General features: G+C 46.7%; 1 protein-coding gene across 2 annotated transcripts in view; it reads right to left on the reverse strand.

Moving 5' to 3' along the window:
- Positions 1–14842, reverse strand: part of SCTR (secretin receptor) — a 77550-nt gene extending 62708 nt beyond the window's left edge. The window contains exon 1 of one of the 2 annotated variants that reach the window (XM_047873658.1): positions 14634–14842. In XM_047873658.1, coding sequence (XP_047729614.1) covers positions 14634–14693 — 60 coding nt within the window. In that variant the 5' untranslated portion in view covers positions 14694–14842. The remainder of the gene's footprint in view (positions 1–14633) is intronic. The other variant, XM_047873657.1, reaches the window with a different exon arrangement.
- Between the last annotated feature and the right edge of the window lie 455 nt (positions 14843–15297).

Genomic DNA, 15297 nt, shown 5'->3' on the forward strand with positions numbered 1-15297 from the left:
AGAATCTATTGGAATTTCATTCCCTTTTAGCTGAATGATATTCCGTTGTGTATAGACACTACATTTTGTTCTTCCATTCATCTGTTGATGGATGGTGTTTGGGTTGCTACGACCACTTAGCTATTATAAATAATGCTGCTATGAACATGAGTGTGCAAATATCTCTTTGAATCACTGCTTTTGATTCTTTTGAGTGTATCCCCAGAGACAGAATTGCTGAATCTTATGGTAATTCTATGTTTACTTTTTTAGGAGCCACCAAATGGTTTCCATAGTAGCTGCACCGTTTTGCATTCCCACTAGCAAAGCACAGGGGTTCCATTTTCTCCGTATCCTCATCAACCCTTGTTTTGTTTTGTTTTTTTATCCACTGTATTTTTTTTTTGAAGTAGGCTCTACCCCCAATGTGGGGCTCGAACGCAGGACCCTGAGATCAAGAGTTGCATGCTCTACTGACTGAGTCGGCCAGGTGCCCCTATTTGTGTTTTGTTTTCGTAACAGTCACCCTGATGGGTGTGAAGTGGCTCATGCCACATTTCTTTCACCCTCGATCCTTCCAATAAAACTTAATAAGCCAAAATAATTTTGGGTTGTGCTGGCATGCCCGCTAAAGACAGCGAAAGCATTCTGCTGAAAGGACTGAGCCCATGGCCCCCGATGGTGACCAGTAGAGAAGAAAAGGGGCCCTTCGGGGGTCTGGGAGTGGCTGAGAAGAGTGTGTTCAATGGAGGAACCAGCTGGTAGAGGCATCAGAGGGAGAATAAACGGGACACAAGCCCCCTGACCATCTAAATTAACCCAGAAAAGCGAGGGGGGGGAGCTGAAAATTAGTAGCCATTAGTAGCTGAAAATTAGTATATTTATCCATATATTTCTGTATACTTATTAAATATAATTTTACTCAAAATTCACAGGAGAAACAGCAAATGAAGACTAGAGAATTGCTAAAACTTTCCTCAAAACCAGAACTATTAGTCCTTAAAAAGTACCCTTAAACAGTTGTAAAAAAATTGAGTTTGTGTTTGTACATGGGTTTTTTCCCCTCTTTTACTTGTACTAGTGCCAAAGAAATTATCATGAAAAACAGCAGTTCCCTTCTCTAACCTTTACCTGCTTTCCGGAGGCAATCATTTTCAACTCTTTTTAGCTGTTTATTTTCCTTTTTATCTCCATCTTTTTTCAAGATTTTATTTTTAAGTAATCTCTACGCCCAACGTGGGGCTCAAACCCATAACCCTGAGACCATGCTCCATGACCAGAGACAGCCAGGCGCCCCTCCATATTTTAAAATTATGTTCTTACACTACTATTTCTTGGTCTGTTAATCTGAGACATTATCCAAAACTCTGTTATGGAAGACAAAGATGTAGACGTTTTTAAATCTCCTTACATAAACTTCTTTCCCCCATATATTACATATACTTCTGCTGATTTAATTTTTAGTGAAATGAATGGTGTGTATTTATAACGTTTTCTTTTGACTCTGAAGTATCGTCCACTGCTGAGTCTAGCCATGTAAAATGATTATGTCTCTTCTTGTACATTTTGTTTTTCCTGAGGTCAATTATTACCTTGTTTTTTCATTTGATTAGCGTTCTATGTACATATGGCTCATTTTTTTAAGTGCTCCAACAGCTCCGTGGGACATCTATCAACGGTTGTACTTGTCTTACCTCCAGAGACTTCTCTGCCGGTCCTTGTTCCTCTTGTGCCAACCTGGGCCTCATGCCTAGCTGTGGCTTGGGGTACCCTCCCCCCAACTTTTCTGGCTAGACTTTGATTTCGTAGGTTCCACATCTTTTTCCTTGCCTCACTTCCTCGTTTTGCAGAAGTTGCCGCCTAAGAAAGTGTAAGTAGGAGATAAACTTTGAAATCTTTGCAGGAGTGAAGAAGCTTTTATTATTTTGATGAATTATCAAATGAATAATTTGGGCAGAGAATTCTAGGTTGAAAATAAATTTCATTCCAGATCTTGAAGGCATTTCTCCTTCTCTCTTCCTGTGTTGATAAGATACCCAACTGTGCTCCCAAACCTTTTGTATGTGACTTTTCTCTTCTCTGTAGAAATATTTCGGATTTTTCTGTTTTTAGTCGCTTTTAAATTCCTTGAGGAAATGGTCCTTTTTTAATTCATTGGTCAAGAGACTCAGGGGCCATTTCTATCTGAAGATTTGTGTTCTTCATGTTGGAATTTTTTAAATGTTATGTGGTTTATTTTATTATTTCCTCCCTTCATCTTCTCTATTCTGTCTTCCTAGAACTCATATTATTTGAATAATGGGCAACGTGGATGGACCCTCTAATCTTTTCACCTTTCTCGACTCTTCTACCTTTGTGTCATATGCTTTTTTTTTTTTTTAATTTGAGAGAGAGAGAGACAGAGAGCATGAGTGGGGGAGAGGGACAGAGAGAGACAGAAAGAGAGAGAGAATCTTAAGCAGGCTCCACACTCAGCACAGAACCAGGGCTTCCTCTCACAACCCTGGGATCATGACCTGAGCAGAAATCAAGAGTTGGCTGCTCAACCGACTGAGGCACCCAGGCGCCCTGATGTGCTGTTGAGTTTCCTAATAAATGTTTTGTCATCATCATACAATTACTTTCCAGGCAGCCTTTCTTACTCTCTGGTGATCCCATTTCTCCAGCACCCTCTTTCCCACACTCCCTCTTCTTGAATCTGGCATCCTTGTTAAGAACTGTATATCAGGATATTAATTGTAGTCACGTGACCTTTTCCTCCTCTCTGGATGGACGACATTTTCTGTAAGTTCCTTTCTCCTGTTTGTTTGCTTTCACACTGGAGGTCTTCCTCAATGCCATATCTACATACATACATGTGTATCTGTGTGTGTGTGTGTGTGTGTGTACCTACATATATATATGTAGGTATATATATATGTGTGTGTAATTGAAGTATGGTTGACATACACTATTACATTAGTTTCAGGTGCACAATATAATGATTCCACAAGCCCGTACCTTATTGCTATGGTCACCACAAGTGTAGACACTCTCTGTCCCCATACCACACCGTCACAGTACCATTGGCTATATTCCCTGTGCTGCGATCAATGCCACAGTTACACTTGAGGCACTAAAGAGGTCCTTGGAACCACTGTGGGCCTGAACAGTTTGTAGCCTTTGCTATAAAAATAATAATAATAATAATCAGGCTGAGAGGGTCCCCCCAGTCAGGATTTATGTTTCTCCTCCACACTTGGAGACTTTCCAGGGCGATGCGGGCCGATCAAACAGTTTGTCATCAATCCCCCTCCAGCCGGTGCAGGGACGTAGATTGTTATTTTTCCCAGACTGCTACCATTGTTTCATTCCTGAAGATTTCTTGAAATCTCTGCTTCATTGTTGTCTTATCTTGTTCCCTTTGACTTTGTGGGCTTAAACCTTTGTGATTCCTTTACTATCATTTTAAGGATGCTCCCAAGGGAAGAGCAGATAAACACTTGTGGATAATCTGCCATTTTAAACTGGATGTCCTCATGTAACATTGTGATATAACAGAAATATACATTTGGTGTTCATCCTTGGTTCCTGGCAGAGTGCTCCTAAAACGCTTGTAGTTTCTGGAGCAGTAAGGGTGAGAGAAGCATCTTTTGTTATAATATTTGGTCTGACTCTTCTAATACAAGAGCTTCCAAGACCCTGCAAATCTCCGAAGTGATGAGTGACATGGAAGTGATGAGTGACTTTGCAAATGCTGATGAGATGATCGGTGGCTGGGGGGGAGGGGGTCGCAGATAACTTCAGCAGAGATAACCACTTCAGGTGGTTAGAGACTGGCACTTCCGGCTGCCCTTCTGGCCACAGGAGATGAAAGACAGGGTAGAGATTGAGTTAATCACCAATGGCCAGTGATTTCAACAATCATGCCTATGATTCCTCTGTAGGGGCGCCTGGGTGGCTCAGTCGATTAAACATCTGACTTCAGTTCAGGTCATGATCTCACAGTTTGTGAGTTCAAACCCTGCGTGGGGCTCTCTGCTGACCATGAAGAGCCTGCTTTGGATCCTCTGTCTCCCTCTCTCTCTGCCCCTCCCCTGCTTGCTCTCTCTCTCTCTCTCTTGCTCTCTCTCTCTCAAGAATAAATAAATAAACTTTTTTTTTAAGCTTGTAAATACCCTATATAACAGGGTTTGGAGCTTCCTGGTGGGTGAATACACGGAGATGCTGGGAGCTCCACGTGTCCCCTTCCTTGCTTTCTGCATTTCTTCCACTTGGCTGTCCCTGTATTGTATCTTTTATAATAAACCAGTAATGGTAAGTAAAGTGCTTTCCTGAGTCCTGGGAACCCTTCTAGCAAATGATCGATTCCAAGTAGGAGGTCACGGGAGCGCCCGAAGTACAGCTGGTTGGTCAGAAGTGCACTTGGCGGGGCGCCTGGGTGGCGCAGTCGGTTAAGCGTCTGACTTCAGCCAGGTCACGATCTCGCGGTCCGTGAGTTCGAGCCCCGCGTCAGGCTCTGGGCTGATGGCTCGGAGCCTGGAGCCTGCTTCCCATTCTGTGTCTCCCTCTCTCTCTGCCCCTCCCCCGTTCATGCTCTGTCTCTCTCTGTCCCAAAATAAATAAACATTGAAAAAAAAAAAAATTTAAAAAAAAAAAAAAAAAAAAAAAAAAAAAAAGAAGTGCACTTGGCCCAGGCTTGGGACTGGCGTCTGAAGTAGAAACCATCTTGTGGACTGTCCTCAACCTGTAGGGTCTGTGCTAATTCCAGGTGCTTAGAGTCAGAACTGAATTGAATTTTAGAACACCCAGCTGGTATCTGGAGAGTTGGGGAATTGATTGTCAATGTGAGGGGAAAAAAACCCATATATTTAGTGTCATAAGTGAAATGTTTTGAGCAGAAAATACCAAAATAGTTGGTGCCAAGAATGGGATGCTGTTTGGTAGTAAAAACAGCACCTCAGGGGCGCCTGGGTGGCTCAGTCAGTTGAGCGGCCGACTTCGGCTCAGGTCATGATCTCACGGTCTGTGAGTTCGAGCCCCGTGTCGGGCTCTGTGCTGACAGCTCAGAGCCTGGATCCTGTTTCGGATTCTGTGTCTCCCTCTCTCTCTGACCCTCCCCCATTCATGCTCTGTCTCTCTCTGTCTCAAAAATAAATAAACGTTAAAAACATTTTTTTTTAAAAACCCAGCACCTCAGGGGGCGCCTGGGTGGCTTGGTCCATTAAGCCTCCCACTTGGGCTTAGTTCATGATCTCAAGGTTTGTGGGTTTGAGCCCTGCATCAGGCTCACTGCTGTCAGCGCAGAGCCCACTTCGGATCCTCTGTCCCCTTCTCTCTCTGCCTGTCCCCTGCTCATGCTCTCTCTCAAAAATAAATAAACACTTTTAAAAAACCAAATAGCACCTCAGAACTAAGCACCTTTAAAAATATGTATTCCCTATAAATTCAGTAAGAGATTATCAGAAAAAAAATTTACCAAATTGTACTTTTTAAAATGTTTATTATTTTTTAAATGTATTTATTTTGAGAGAGAGAGAGAGAGAGAGAGAGAGAGAGAGAGAATCCCAAGCAGGCTCCATGCTGTGGTGAAGGGGAGGGTAGGAGAGGGCTCAATCCCAGGAATGGTGAGATCCTGACCTAAACCGAGACAAGATTGGGAGGGGAGGCTTAATCTACTGGGCCACCCAGCCACCCCTTTGTTATTTTAATTAACCAAACAGAAACACACATTACATTATTTTCCTCTTCAGTTTCAGACTTTGAGTTCAGCCCATCTTTACATCTGGAGTTTTAAAAATATTGGTGCAATCATGTCAAAACTTTGGCTTTTTAAATATTTAGACTGCAAAATGTTTCATATACCTTTGTCTTTTCCTAGAATTTTAAGTCAACTTTCTTTTTTCTTGTTGATCACAAAATCCATAAGCCTTCACCTTGTCAATTACATAGCATAGTTGCACTCCAAGGTTCTGAATAGAGCAGCTCTGTGGAATATTGTCTATGAACCTCTTTGGAACTGACTTCAAGGAGTCTTTAGACTTTCCGGACTAAATCCTCTCTTTTTCAGAACTGTGGAACTGATCTGCCCATTGCTGTCCTTTGTAAACTCCACTTTTTTGTATCCCATATTTTATTTTATTTTATTTTATTTTATTTTATTTTATTTTATTTTTAATTAAAAAAATTTTTCACAGGAAGCCATCAAAATCCTCGAAGAGGAAGCAGGCAAAAACATCTTTGATCTTGGCCACAACAACTTCTTACTCAACATGTCTCCAGAGGCAAGGCAAACAAAAGCAAAAATGAACTATTGGGAGCTCATCAAAATAAAAAGCTTCTGGACAGCAAAGGAAACAATCAGCAAAACTAAAAGGCAACCGACAGAATGGGAGAAGATATTTGCAAATGACATATCAGATAAAGGGTTACTATCCAATATCTATAAAGAACTTATCAAACTCAACACCCAAAAAACAAACAATCCAGTGAATAAACGGGCAAAAGACATGAATAGACACTTCTCCAAAGAAGACATCCAGATGGCCAACCGACACATGAAAAAATGCTCAACATCATTCATCATCAGGGAAATACACATCAAAACCACAATGAGACACCACCTTACACCTGTCAGAATGGCTCACATTAACGACTCAGGCAACAACAGATGTTGGCGAGGATGCAGAAAAAGAGGCTCTCTTTTGCATTGCTGGTGGGAATGCGAACTGGTACAGCCACTCTGGAAAACAGTGTAGAGGTTCCTCAAAAAATTAAAAATAGAACTACCCTACAACCCAGCAATTGCACTACTAGGCATTTATCCAAGGGATACAGGTATGCTGTTTCGAAGGGACACATGCACCCCAATGTTTATAGAAGCACTATAAACAATAGCCGAAGTATTGAAAGAGTCCAAATGTCCATTGATGGATGAATGGATAAAGACGATGTGGTATATATGTATATAATGGAATATTAGTCGGCAATCAAAAAAAATGAAATCTTGCCATTTGCAACAACGTGTATAGAACTGGAGGGTATTATGCTAAGTGAAATTAGTCAGTTTGAGAAAGACAAATATCCTATGACTTCATTCATATGAGGACTTTATGACACAGCACAGATGAACATAAGGGAAGGGAAGCAAAAATAATATAAAAACAGGGACGGGGACAAAACATAAAAGATTCTTAAATATAGAGAACAAACAGAGGGTTACTGGAGGGATTGTGGGAGGGGTTACTGGATGGGCTAAATGGGTAAGGGGCAGTAAGGAATCTACTTCTGAAATCACTGTTGCACTATATGCTAACTAATTTGGATGTAAGTTTAAAAAATAAAATTGAAAAAATTTTTAACGTTTATTTGTTTTTTGAGAGACAGAGAAAGACAGAGAGTGAGTGGGAGAGGGGCAGAGAGAGAAGGAGACACAGAATCGGAAGCAGGCTCCAGGCTCTGAGCTGTCAGCACAGAACCTGACATGGGGCTTGAACTCATGAACCTCAAGATCACGACCTGAGCTGAAGTCAGATGCTTAACCGACGAAGTCACCCAGGTGCCCCTATTTTTAATTTTTTAAAACTACCCTCCCAATGTGGGGCTTGAACTAATGACCTTGAGATCAAAGGTCACATGCGCTACCAACTGAGCCAGTCAGGCTCCCCTGTATCTCATATTTTAGATTCATTTTCGGCTTCGTTGGGTATAACCTACAGTAATTTCTTTTTAGAAAGTCACTTGCATTGTAAACGTTCTAAGACTATGTACCTAGCAATATTTCTATGTAAGTATCACTCTTTGAATGTCACTTAGTAGTTAATCATGGCTGGCCCACTACAGTATAAGTTCATACCTGTGGCTTGATGATTGTGAGGAGTTTCCACTGTCCGTTTCTTAGGGGGATTTGCTCGGATGGTAGACATATTTTGAGGTGTCTGCTCAACCTATTAGCCAACAACTCCTCCCTGGGAAGATCTCTTCATCCTGAGATATGCTGTGAGGTCCCATCTCAATGATCAGACCATTAGAGGAAATTTAACCCAGTTTGGGACAATGCACTTTCCTCTCTTGGATATTTGGTATAGGGAGGGGGATCAAGGTCAACCTCTCCCACTCCTAAAGCAAGTAATCTTGAAAATTATGGGGCAACCATATTCTATCCTTCAGAAAGCGAGAGAAAAATCCAGTCTGCAGAGAGAGAGAATAACTAAGCAAAATAAGGGAGGAAAGACATCAAGCGAGAGTTCTGTTAGTTTAACTCTGGACTCTTGAATCTGAAAAGGTAAAATGTGGGAGGAGATAAACTAAAACTCTGTAGAATTCTGAAGAAGGTGAAGAAACTCAACATCACTTTGTATACACACTTTACAATACAGTTACTTGCCTGCCAACTTGAGACTGGAAAGAATTTTTTTCAATGTTTTCAAGTAAAAGGAGATACGATACTAGTCGAGTTTATACAATGAGAACTAAGAAAAGGAAACTTATTATCGTACAACCAGTTCAAAATGCAAAATTTCATCAAATATTCACTGGGCACCGACTTTATGGACAGCAATTGATTCATCACTGGAGACGCAAAGGTGAATGGGACACAATTCCTGCTCTTGAAGTTCATGGTCCAAGAGGGTCCAGAGAGGCCGACAGCTAAAGGACACAGTGAAGGCAGCGGCCAGACCATAGGGGACCAAAAGTGGCAGCAAGGGGCCCAGGATGGGGACCAGGAGCCTGTGAAGAGCAGAAAGGCGAGTGGAGAGGAGGGAGGTTCCCACACCAGAGGCCTCTGAGAGGCCAGGGTCCCATGCCCACTTTGCCCAGGACACTTGGGTGTATGCCTGCTGTCTCAACATCATTATTTACAACCTTCCTTCTCTCTCCTAAATCATGCGGTCACCCTAGGTAGGACCAGGGCCGAAAAGCATGTAGTGAAGACAGCAAAATGAAGGCCACACAAAATGAAGAGACTGATGTCAGTTGGGGGGGGGGGGGGTGGGGGGGAGGGATGGACGAGCAGGCTGCAGTGGGCTGAGAAATCAGTGGAAGGGGAGGCATCATGACTGCTTCTTCCAAGTAACTGGCCATCAGGGGGCAGAAGTGGACCTGTGGCTAGAAGGCCCAGAGTGCAGAGGGAGGGCTCTTTACCAGGTGGACAGACCATGGCAAGTTGACCAGCTGATGGGGACAGCCAGGTAAGAGGAAGACGGTAAAGACTGGGCACAGTGACTTCACTGTGTAATCTCAGGATGGATTGGGGTCCCCATGGATTGGGGTGGGAGGATTGGGAGCACAGGGGCAGGGACTGGCCACACAGGCAGCAGGAGAGCCTCTTTTCCACTCGGATGGTGCTATGGACCGAATGCGTCCCCCCCAAATTCAGATGTTGAAACCCCATCCCTCATTGTGGCTATATTTGTAGATAGAGCCTATAGGGAGGTAATTAAGGTTAAGGTCATAACAGTGAAACCCTGATCTGATAGGATTAGTGTCCTTATAAGAAGAGAAACCAGAGATCTTACTCTGTCTCTCTGTACCCACTCAGATGAGGACAGAGCAGGAAGACAGGTCTCACCAGAACCCAGCCCTTCATCTGGGACATCCAGCTCCAGAACCATGAGAAAATAAATTTCTGTTGGTTGAGCCACCCAATCTGTGGTAATTTGTTATGGCAGCCCAAGACGACTGAGACAGATGGGAGGGAAGGGGATGGGGCAGGGGTGGGGAGTGGCAGACAATTAGGCACGTCTATGAGGGCAAGATGTTGGTCAGAGTAAGTTCATTCTCTGACATTCAGGAAATAGGAAGCAAGCCTATCCACTGAAAATGAAAGAGGTTGGTAACGTCAGGAACATGAGATGACCCATGGACATCATGGAGAGCCCACAGGGGAGGGACTGATGTTGGACATGTGGGGATTCTGGAGAAGATTGGAAACCTTGGGAGCCCTGGCAGTATAGTGGGCTGGGATTGCAGGACATGGCCAAGCAGGAGTGTCCCTTCCCCAAATGCCCTCTGGAATTGGTCAGACACAGAATACTGAGGCTGGGCACCAGGATATTATTATTTTCTGGAGTCCACATGAATGTTCAGCAGCCCTCTGTTTATAATGTAAGCAAGTCGATAGGATCTGAGTGTTGTGGGTTTTACCTCGGGCTGCAGGCTGTCCCAACGCCCCAGTGAAGGTCAGTGGTGAGGAACCTCAGCTTGCTAAGGGCAGGGAAGCAAGGAGCAAATCAGGGACATTGGGGGTCCCACTGTGGCTGGGAACTCTCACGCTGGTTACGAAGTCTGATCTTTCAGCGAGGGGTGCCAGGAAGAGAGCTGAGCCCTCCCATGGCATGAAGGAAGTCATAGGCCAGAGATTTGGGGGACAGGGTGGAGGGAGGTGGGCTCCATGGGAATGCAGAAAGGTGATGTCAAATCTAAGAGAAGGAGCCTCCTAGGGGTGCCTGGATGGCTCAGCTAAGCGGCTGACTTTTGGTTTCGGCTCAGGTCATGATCTCTAGGTTTAAGCTCAGGCTCGGGCTTGCGCTGGCACTGGGGGGCCTGCTTGGGATTCTCTCTCTTTCTCTGCCCCTCCCCTTCTTATACTCAATCTCTTGAAAGAACCCCCCCTAACCAGTTTGAGAAGTGTACCTCCTGTTTGATTGATTTTGTGACCCCAAGCTCATCTCTACCCGCCTCAATAAAATGCTGTGTGTAATTCAATATTTGTTTTATGTCTTATAACACGATTAGATAAAAACTGAAATTAATGTCATTTATAGGCTTGGGAGAGAATTTTATGACAGCCCCTTGGGCACCAGAAACCAGTGCAGGCCTCTTTCTGGGACCAGATGCCTGTGCTGGTTAGGAATCCCTGGGCTGGGTCCTCACATCATGTCTGGCTGGGCGACCCTGACAAATAGCTTCACCTCTTTCTGAGCCTGTTTCTGCCTCTGCACAATGAAGGTTATGATCGTTATTTTTTTTTAAGTTTATTTGGAGAGAGAGAGAGAACGCACAAGAGCATGAACAGGAGAAGGGCAGGGAGAGAGAGAAAATCCCAAGCAGGCTCCATAGGGTCAGCACAGAGCCAGATGTGGGGCGCCGATGCACAAACCATGAGATCATGACCTGAGCTGAACACAAGAGTCCAACGATCGACCGACCGAGACACCCGGGGGCCCCAAAGGCTCCAATTGTTGATGTGGGAATGACGTTGGATCGTGCTGGCGAGGACTTGGCCGAGTATCCGGTGTGACGTACGTGCTCAAAAAAGGCAAGCCGTTATCACCATCGTCATTCACGTTAATTTTAGAGATAGTAAAGATTTCAAAAGAAATCCACAAATATTTCCCCAGAAAATGAGAAAGTGATTTTTCAGATACATAGAAAATCCCAGGGACCCTCCTCTGAGGAGTTATCAATAGCCAGACCCCTCAGGACCCTTGCAGGCCTTCCTACAAGTCTGCTCCCCGGCTTGCCACAGAACTTGTCAGCCTGTGGATGCAGGAACGCCGTGTGCCACGACTTCTGTTTCTGAGCCATCAACTGAGACGGGATGGAGACAGGAGGGAAAGTGGGAGGGAGGCTGGAGAAGATCAAGTCCAGTCTCGGTGCAAGGCTTGTCGGGAAGTGGGTTTTCATCAGGTACACCTGTTCTGTCTTCGGCCCACGTTCCCTGTCACCAAACCCACTGCCCCGAATCCAACACGCGGTGAACACCTGTTGGTAGTTCCGCTAACGCGTTTCCCCGGAAACAGGACAACCTTCAAGGCAGTGGTTCTCGACCGCAGGCAGTTCTGCCCTCTCAGCCTCCCAGGGGACACTGGGCAGTGTCTGGAAAGATTTTTCTGTTGGCACAACTTGGAGATGCTCCTGGCTTCTAGTGGGTAAAGGCCAGGGATGGTGCTAGACAGCATACGAGGCACAGGCCAGTTCCCCACAACAAAGAATTGGGGGGCTCCCCTCTCTCCATCGTGTCTCCATTATTCCCACCTTATCGCTTCCTCCATGCTGAGGGAGGGCATAGCCCCCTTCCTGGCACCCCTCGCCGAAAACTCAGCTTTAGTATCCGGGATTAGGGGTGTCAAGAAACCTCGCTTGATTTTAACTCACTAAGGTTATCAAGTTGGCAGCTTGCCAGATGCCACGGATTAAAAAACCGGACCTTGAATGACTATTTTTTATTTGCTTGACACGCTTATGCACAATTTTGCAAGCAACAATTGTCCTCAGGGTGTCATTGTTTCTTACTCGCTGCTAATATGAGAGCGCCACAGCTTACGACACTCCTTTTGGGTATCACTGTTTCATTCTTTCACTCCTTCATTCATTCACCCATTCACTCAACCAACACAGACTCATTGGGCTCCTCCTTACACTGGGGTGGCTCTAGGGACAGAGAGTGAATAGGAAGAAATCTCAGGGTGTGTGTATTGGGGAGGAGGAGGACAGATGCACTAGCAAATAACGACAATATCATTCCGAGTAAAAGCCCTCATGAGATACACGGGGCCTGGGATAGCAAAGGGGAGTGTGGCCCACATGTCCTATGGAGGTCTCGGAACACTGGCCCCTTCAACCATCATCACTTTCTGATTTCTATTTGCAAGGGATCCCCCTGACACCTCCCTGTATGGCAAGGCGAGGGACTGGGGTGGGGAGTGACAATCAACAATTTGGCCTAATAATGCCCATTAAGAAGAGGCCTGTGATCTCCCTCAAGGGGGAGGGGCAAATGAATAAAAAAATTGTTTGAATGCCCTTAAATGTCTAAATCAAATGTCTGACCGTTCAGAGTGAAAAAATAAAAAAAACAGAAGGTAAGCAAGGTTTCAAAGCCTGGGAAATACTCCAACCAAAGTAGGTCAGCTCCATTCTTATTTATTAAAGGAGTTCTTGCCAAGAAGTATGAGACCTCAGGTCTGGATAAGCCCAGAAAACACCCGGAGGACCAAGACTTGCACACAGGAAACCATCTTATAATAATACAAGGCGGTACATGAGTGTATGAAAAGGACATTTAAGGCGACATAAGGGAGAGGGCCCTGGATGAGTGAGAATCAAGAGATCTGGGTTCTAGTCCCAGCTCCACCGCTAACTTGCAGATTTGGGGCAGGTCTCTTTTCTCTGTGGGTCTCAGTTTGCTCAACTGTACCATAAGGGAATTGGACCAGAGCATAAGGAAGCAGCCTTCCAAGGCACACTGAAGACTCTCATTTCCCCCACTGCTTATTCTTGACATACCCTAGGGGTCCCTTTGAGATGAAAAAGTTAACCCTCGGTCCTGAAGCCCAGACACCTGTTGATTTCTTCTGACAACCTCGGGGTTACTGCAAATACTTAAGAAGGAGGTGGGAAAGGTCACAAGGAGGAAGCTGTTGCCTCTCCCCTCCCTGGGCTCTTTATAACAACATACCTAGAGGCTTTGAATTGTCCCCAGTGTCCCAGGTGGCATTTCCTCAAACTGGGAATTCAGATTAATGAGTGAGTACTGTAGTTCTAGCATATTCCAGTACCAGCACTGCCACTGATGAGAAGAGGCTCCACGGTTACACGGGAGATGGGAACGAAAGTCCCAAATTCCACCCTTCCAAACTTACTGCTGCTGGAATGTCACGGAGCTGCCAGAAAGATGGGGGCATCTCCTGAGCATCAACACTCCCATCAGCTTTGGAAGCAAAGGTTTTTCTTGTAATCAAACAGGAGAGGACTACCGAAGGCAAGGTCGTTGGATACCGGGAAGGACTTGCCCAGGACACAGACTGGAGACTCAGAATTGGGTCCCCAAGCACTTTTCCTGGGGAGTTTCTTGGCACAGAGGCCTTGAGGGCCAGTTGGCAATGCTGGGAGGAAGAAGTGGTTCTGGAATCTGCACCCCCTCCCTATTCCTTCCATCCAGCCTGAGTACAGCCACTCTCTCATTCACAAATCCCAGTGGGAGAGACCCCAGATTCCCAGGAGTTTCTGTGGGAAAGGAAAACAAGCCACCCACTCTGCCTTTCTCTTTTCTTTTCCAGCTCCTCCCTGGACCGGGTTTGCGGAGACTGCTACTCCCAGAACTCCCCAGACGTGCAGACTTTAGGGAGCCAAATCCCACAGGAGAGGGAGGGAGCTGCGAATGCTCCCACCACAGAGCCGGAAGCTCCAGCCAGAGCTTTTTGAGGTTTTTCCCTTCTGCAGTCCGGTGTGCGTGTGCGTGTATGCGTGTGTGTGTGTGTGTGTGTGTGTGTGTGTGTGTGTGTGTGTGTAAGTAAATGTCAAGGCTTTGGGGCAGACGGATGTGGGTTCCAATCGCCTTTTCCTGGGGCAAGATTTTTGGCCTCGAGAGCCTCGGTTTCCTAGACCCTAAAGCCAGGGTGACAATATCAGCCGATTGTAAGGTTCCAATGAACTGTGGATGGAGGGTGCCCAGAACACATTAGGCGCTGCCAGGGGCGCCTCCAGAGTTTCCGTCGAAGTGCAGCCTGGAGGAAGGGGTGGCTTGGGGGGCCGAGGGGGTTTATCTTACAGCTGTCTTTGCCAGACTCACTTGCTGTTTTTATCCTGGGAGAGAAGGCTATAGGGAGAGGAGCTGACAGGGATGATCCTTGCTGGGGACGGGGTGTTAGAGTTCCCACTCCATCGAGGAAGATCTGCGGACCCCTCCACGCCCGCCACGCAGGGTATCCGCGGAGAGGCACGGTACTCACGGTGTGCGCAGCGCAGGCGAGCAGCAGCAGCAACGGCAACAGCAGCGGGCGGGGACGCATGGTGCCCCGCGCTCTCCCCGTGGGCGTCTCGACGGCCGCGCACCTGTGCGCACCCCCGGCCCGGGGGCTCAACGCCCTCCGCAGGGTCCCGCGCCCCGGCCGGCAGCCGCGGCCGGAGGAGCCATGGCAGGGCCACCTAAGCCGCGGCGAGCCCCGGGACTGCTTCTCCTCGGAAGAGGTGGCAGCGCGCTAAGCCGCCCAGCCCATTGATAAGGACGCCGCGCCGCCCGCCCGCGCTCCTCCACCCGGCCGCTACTGGCAGGGAGCCGGCGCGCGGGCCTGCTGGGGAGGAGGCGGGGGGGCGGAGGTTACAACGGAGGAGGCGGCGGGGGGGCCTTCAGGGGAGGAGGCGGGGGGGGGGGGGGGGCTGCAGCCGGCTCCCGCAAGCTCAGCCCGGGGGGCGGAGGAGACCGGGGAGGGCATGCTGGCTTAGCCTTCCACGCTGCAGCACCCCCGAGTCCGGAAAGAGCATTCTCGAAGTTCTCGAAGTTCTGGGGCAGCCCTGCCGCAACCTTGCTGCTACCTCGTTGAGTCTCAGGGCTAACGAGACCCACCTTAGGGGTACAAGAAGGTTGTGCCTGTGCTCTGTGGGTTATAGCACAGC

Source organism: Prionailurus viverrinus, chromosome C1 (assembly GCF_022837055.1).
Source record: "Prionailurus viverrinus isolate Anna chromosome C1, UM_Priviv_1.0, whole genome shotgun sequence".
NCBI classification, from domain to species: Eukaryota; Metazoa; Chordata; class Mammalia; order Carnivora; family Felidae; genus Prionailurus; species Prionailurus viverrinus.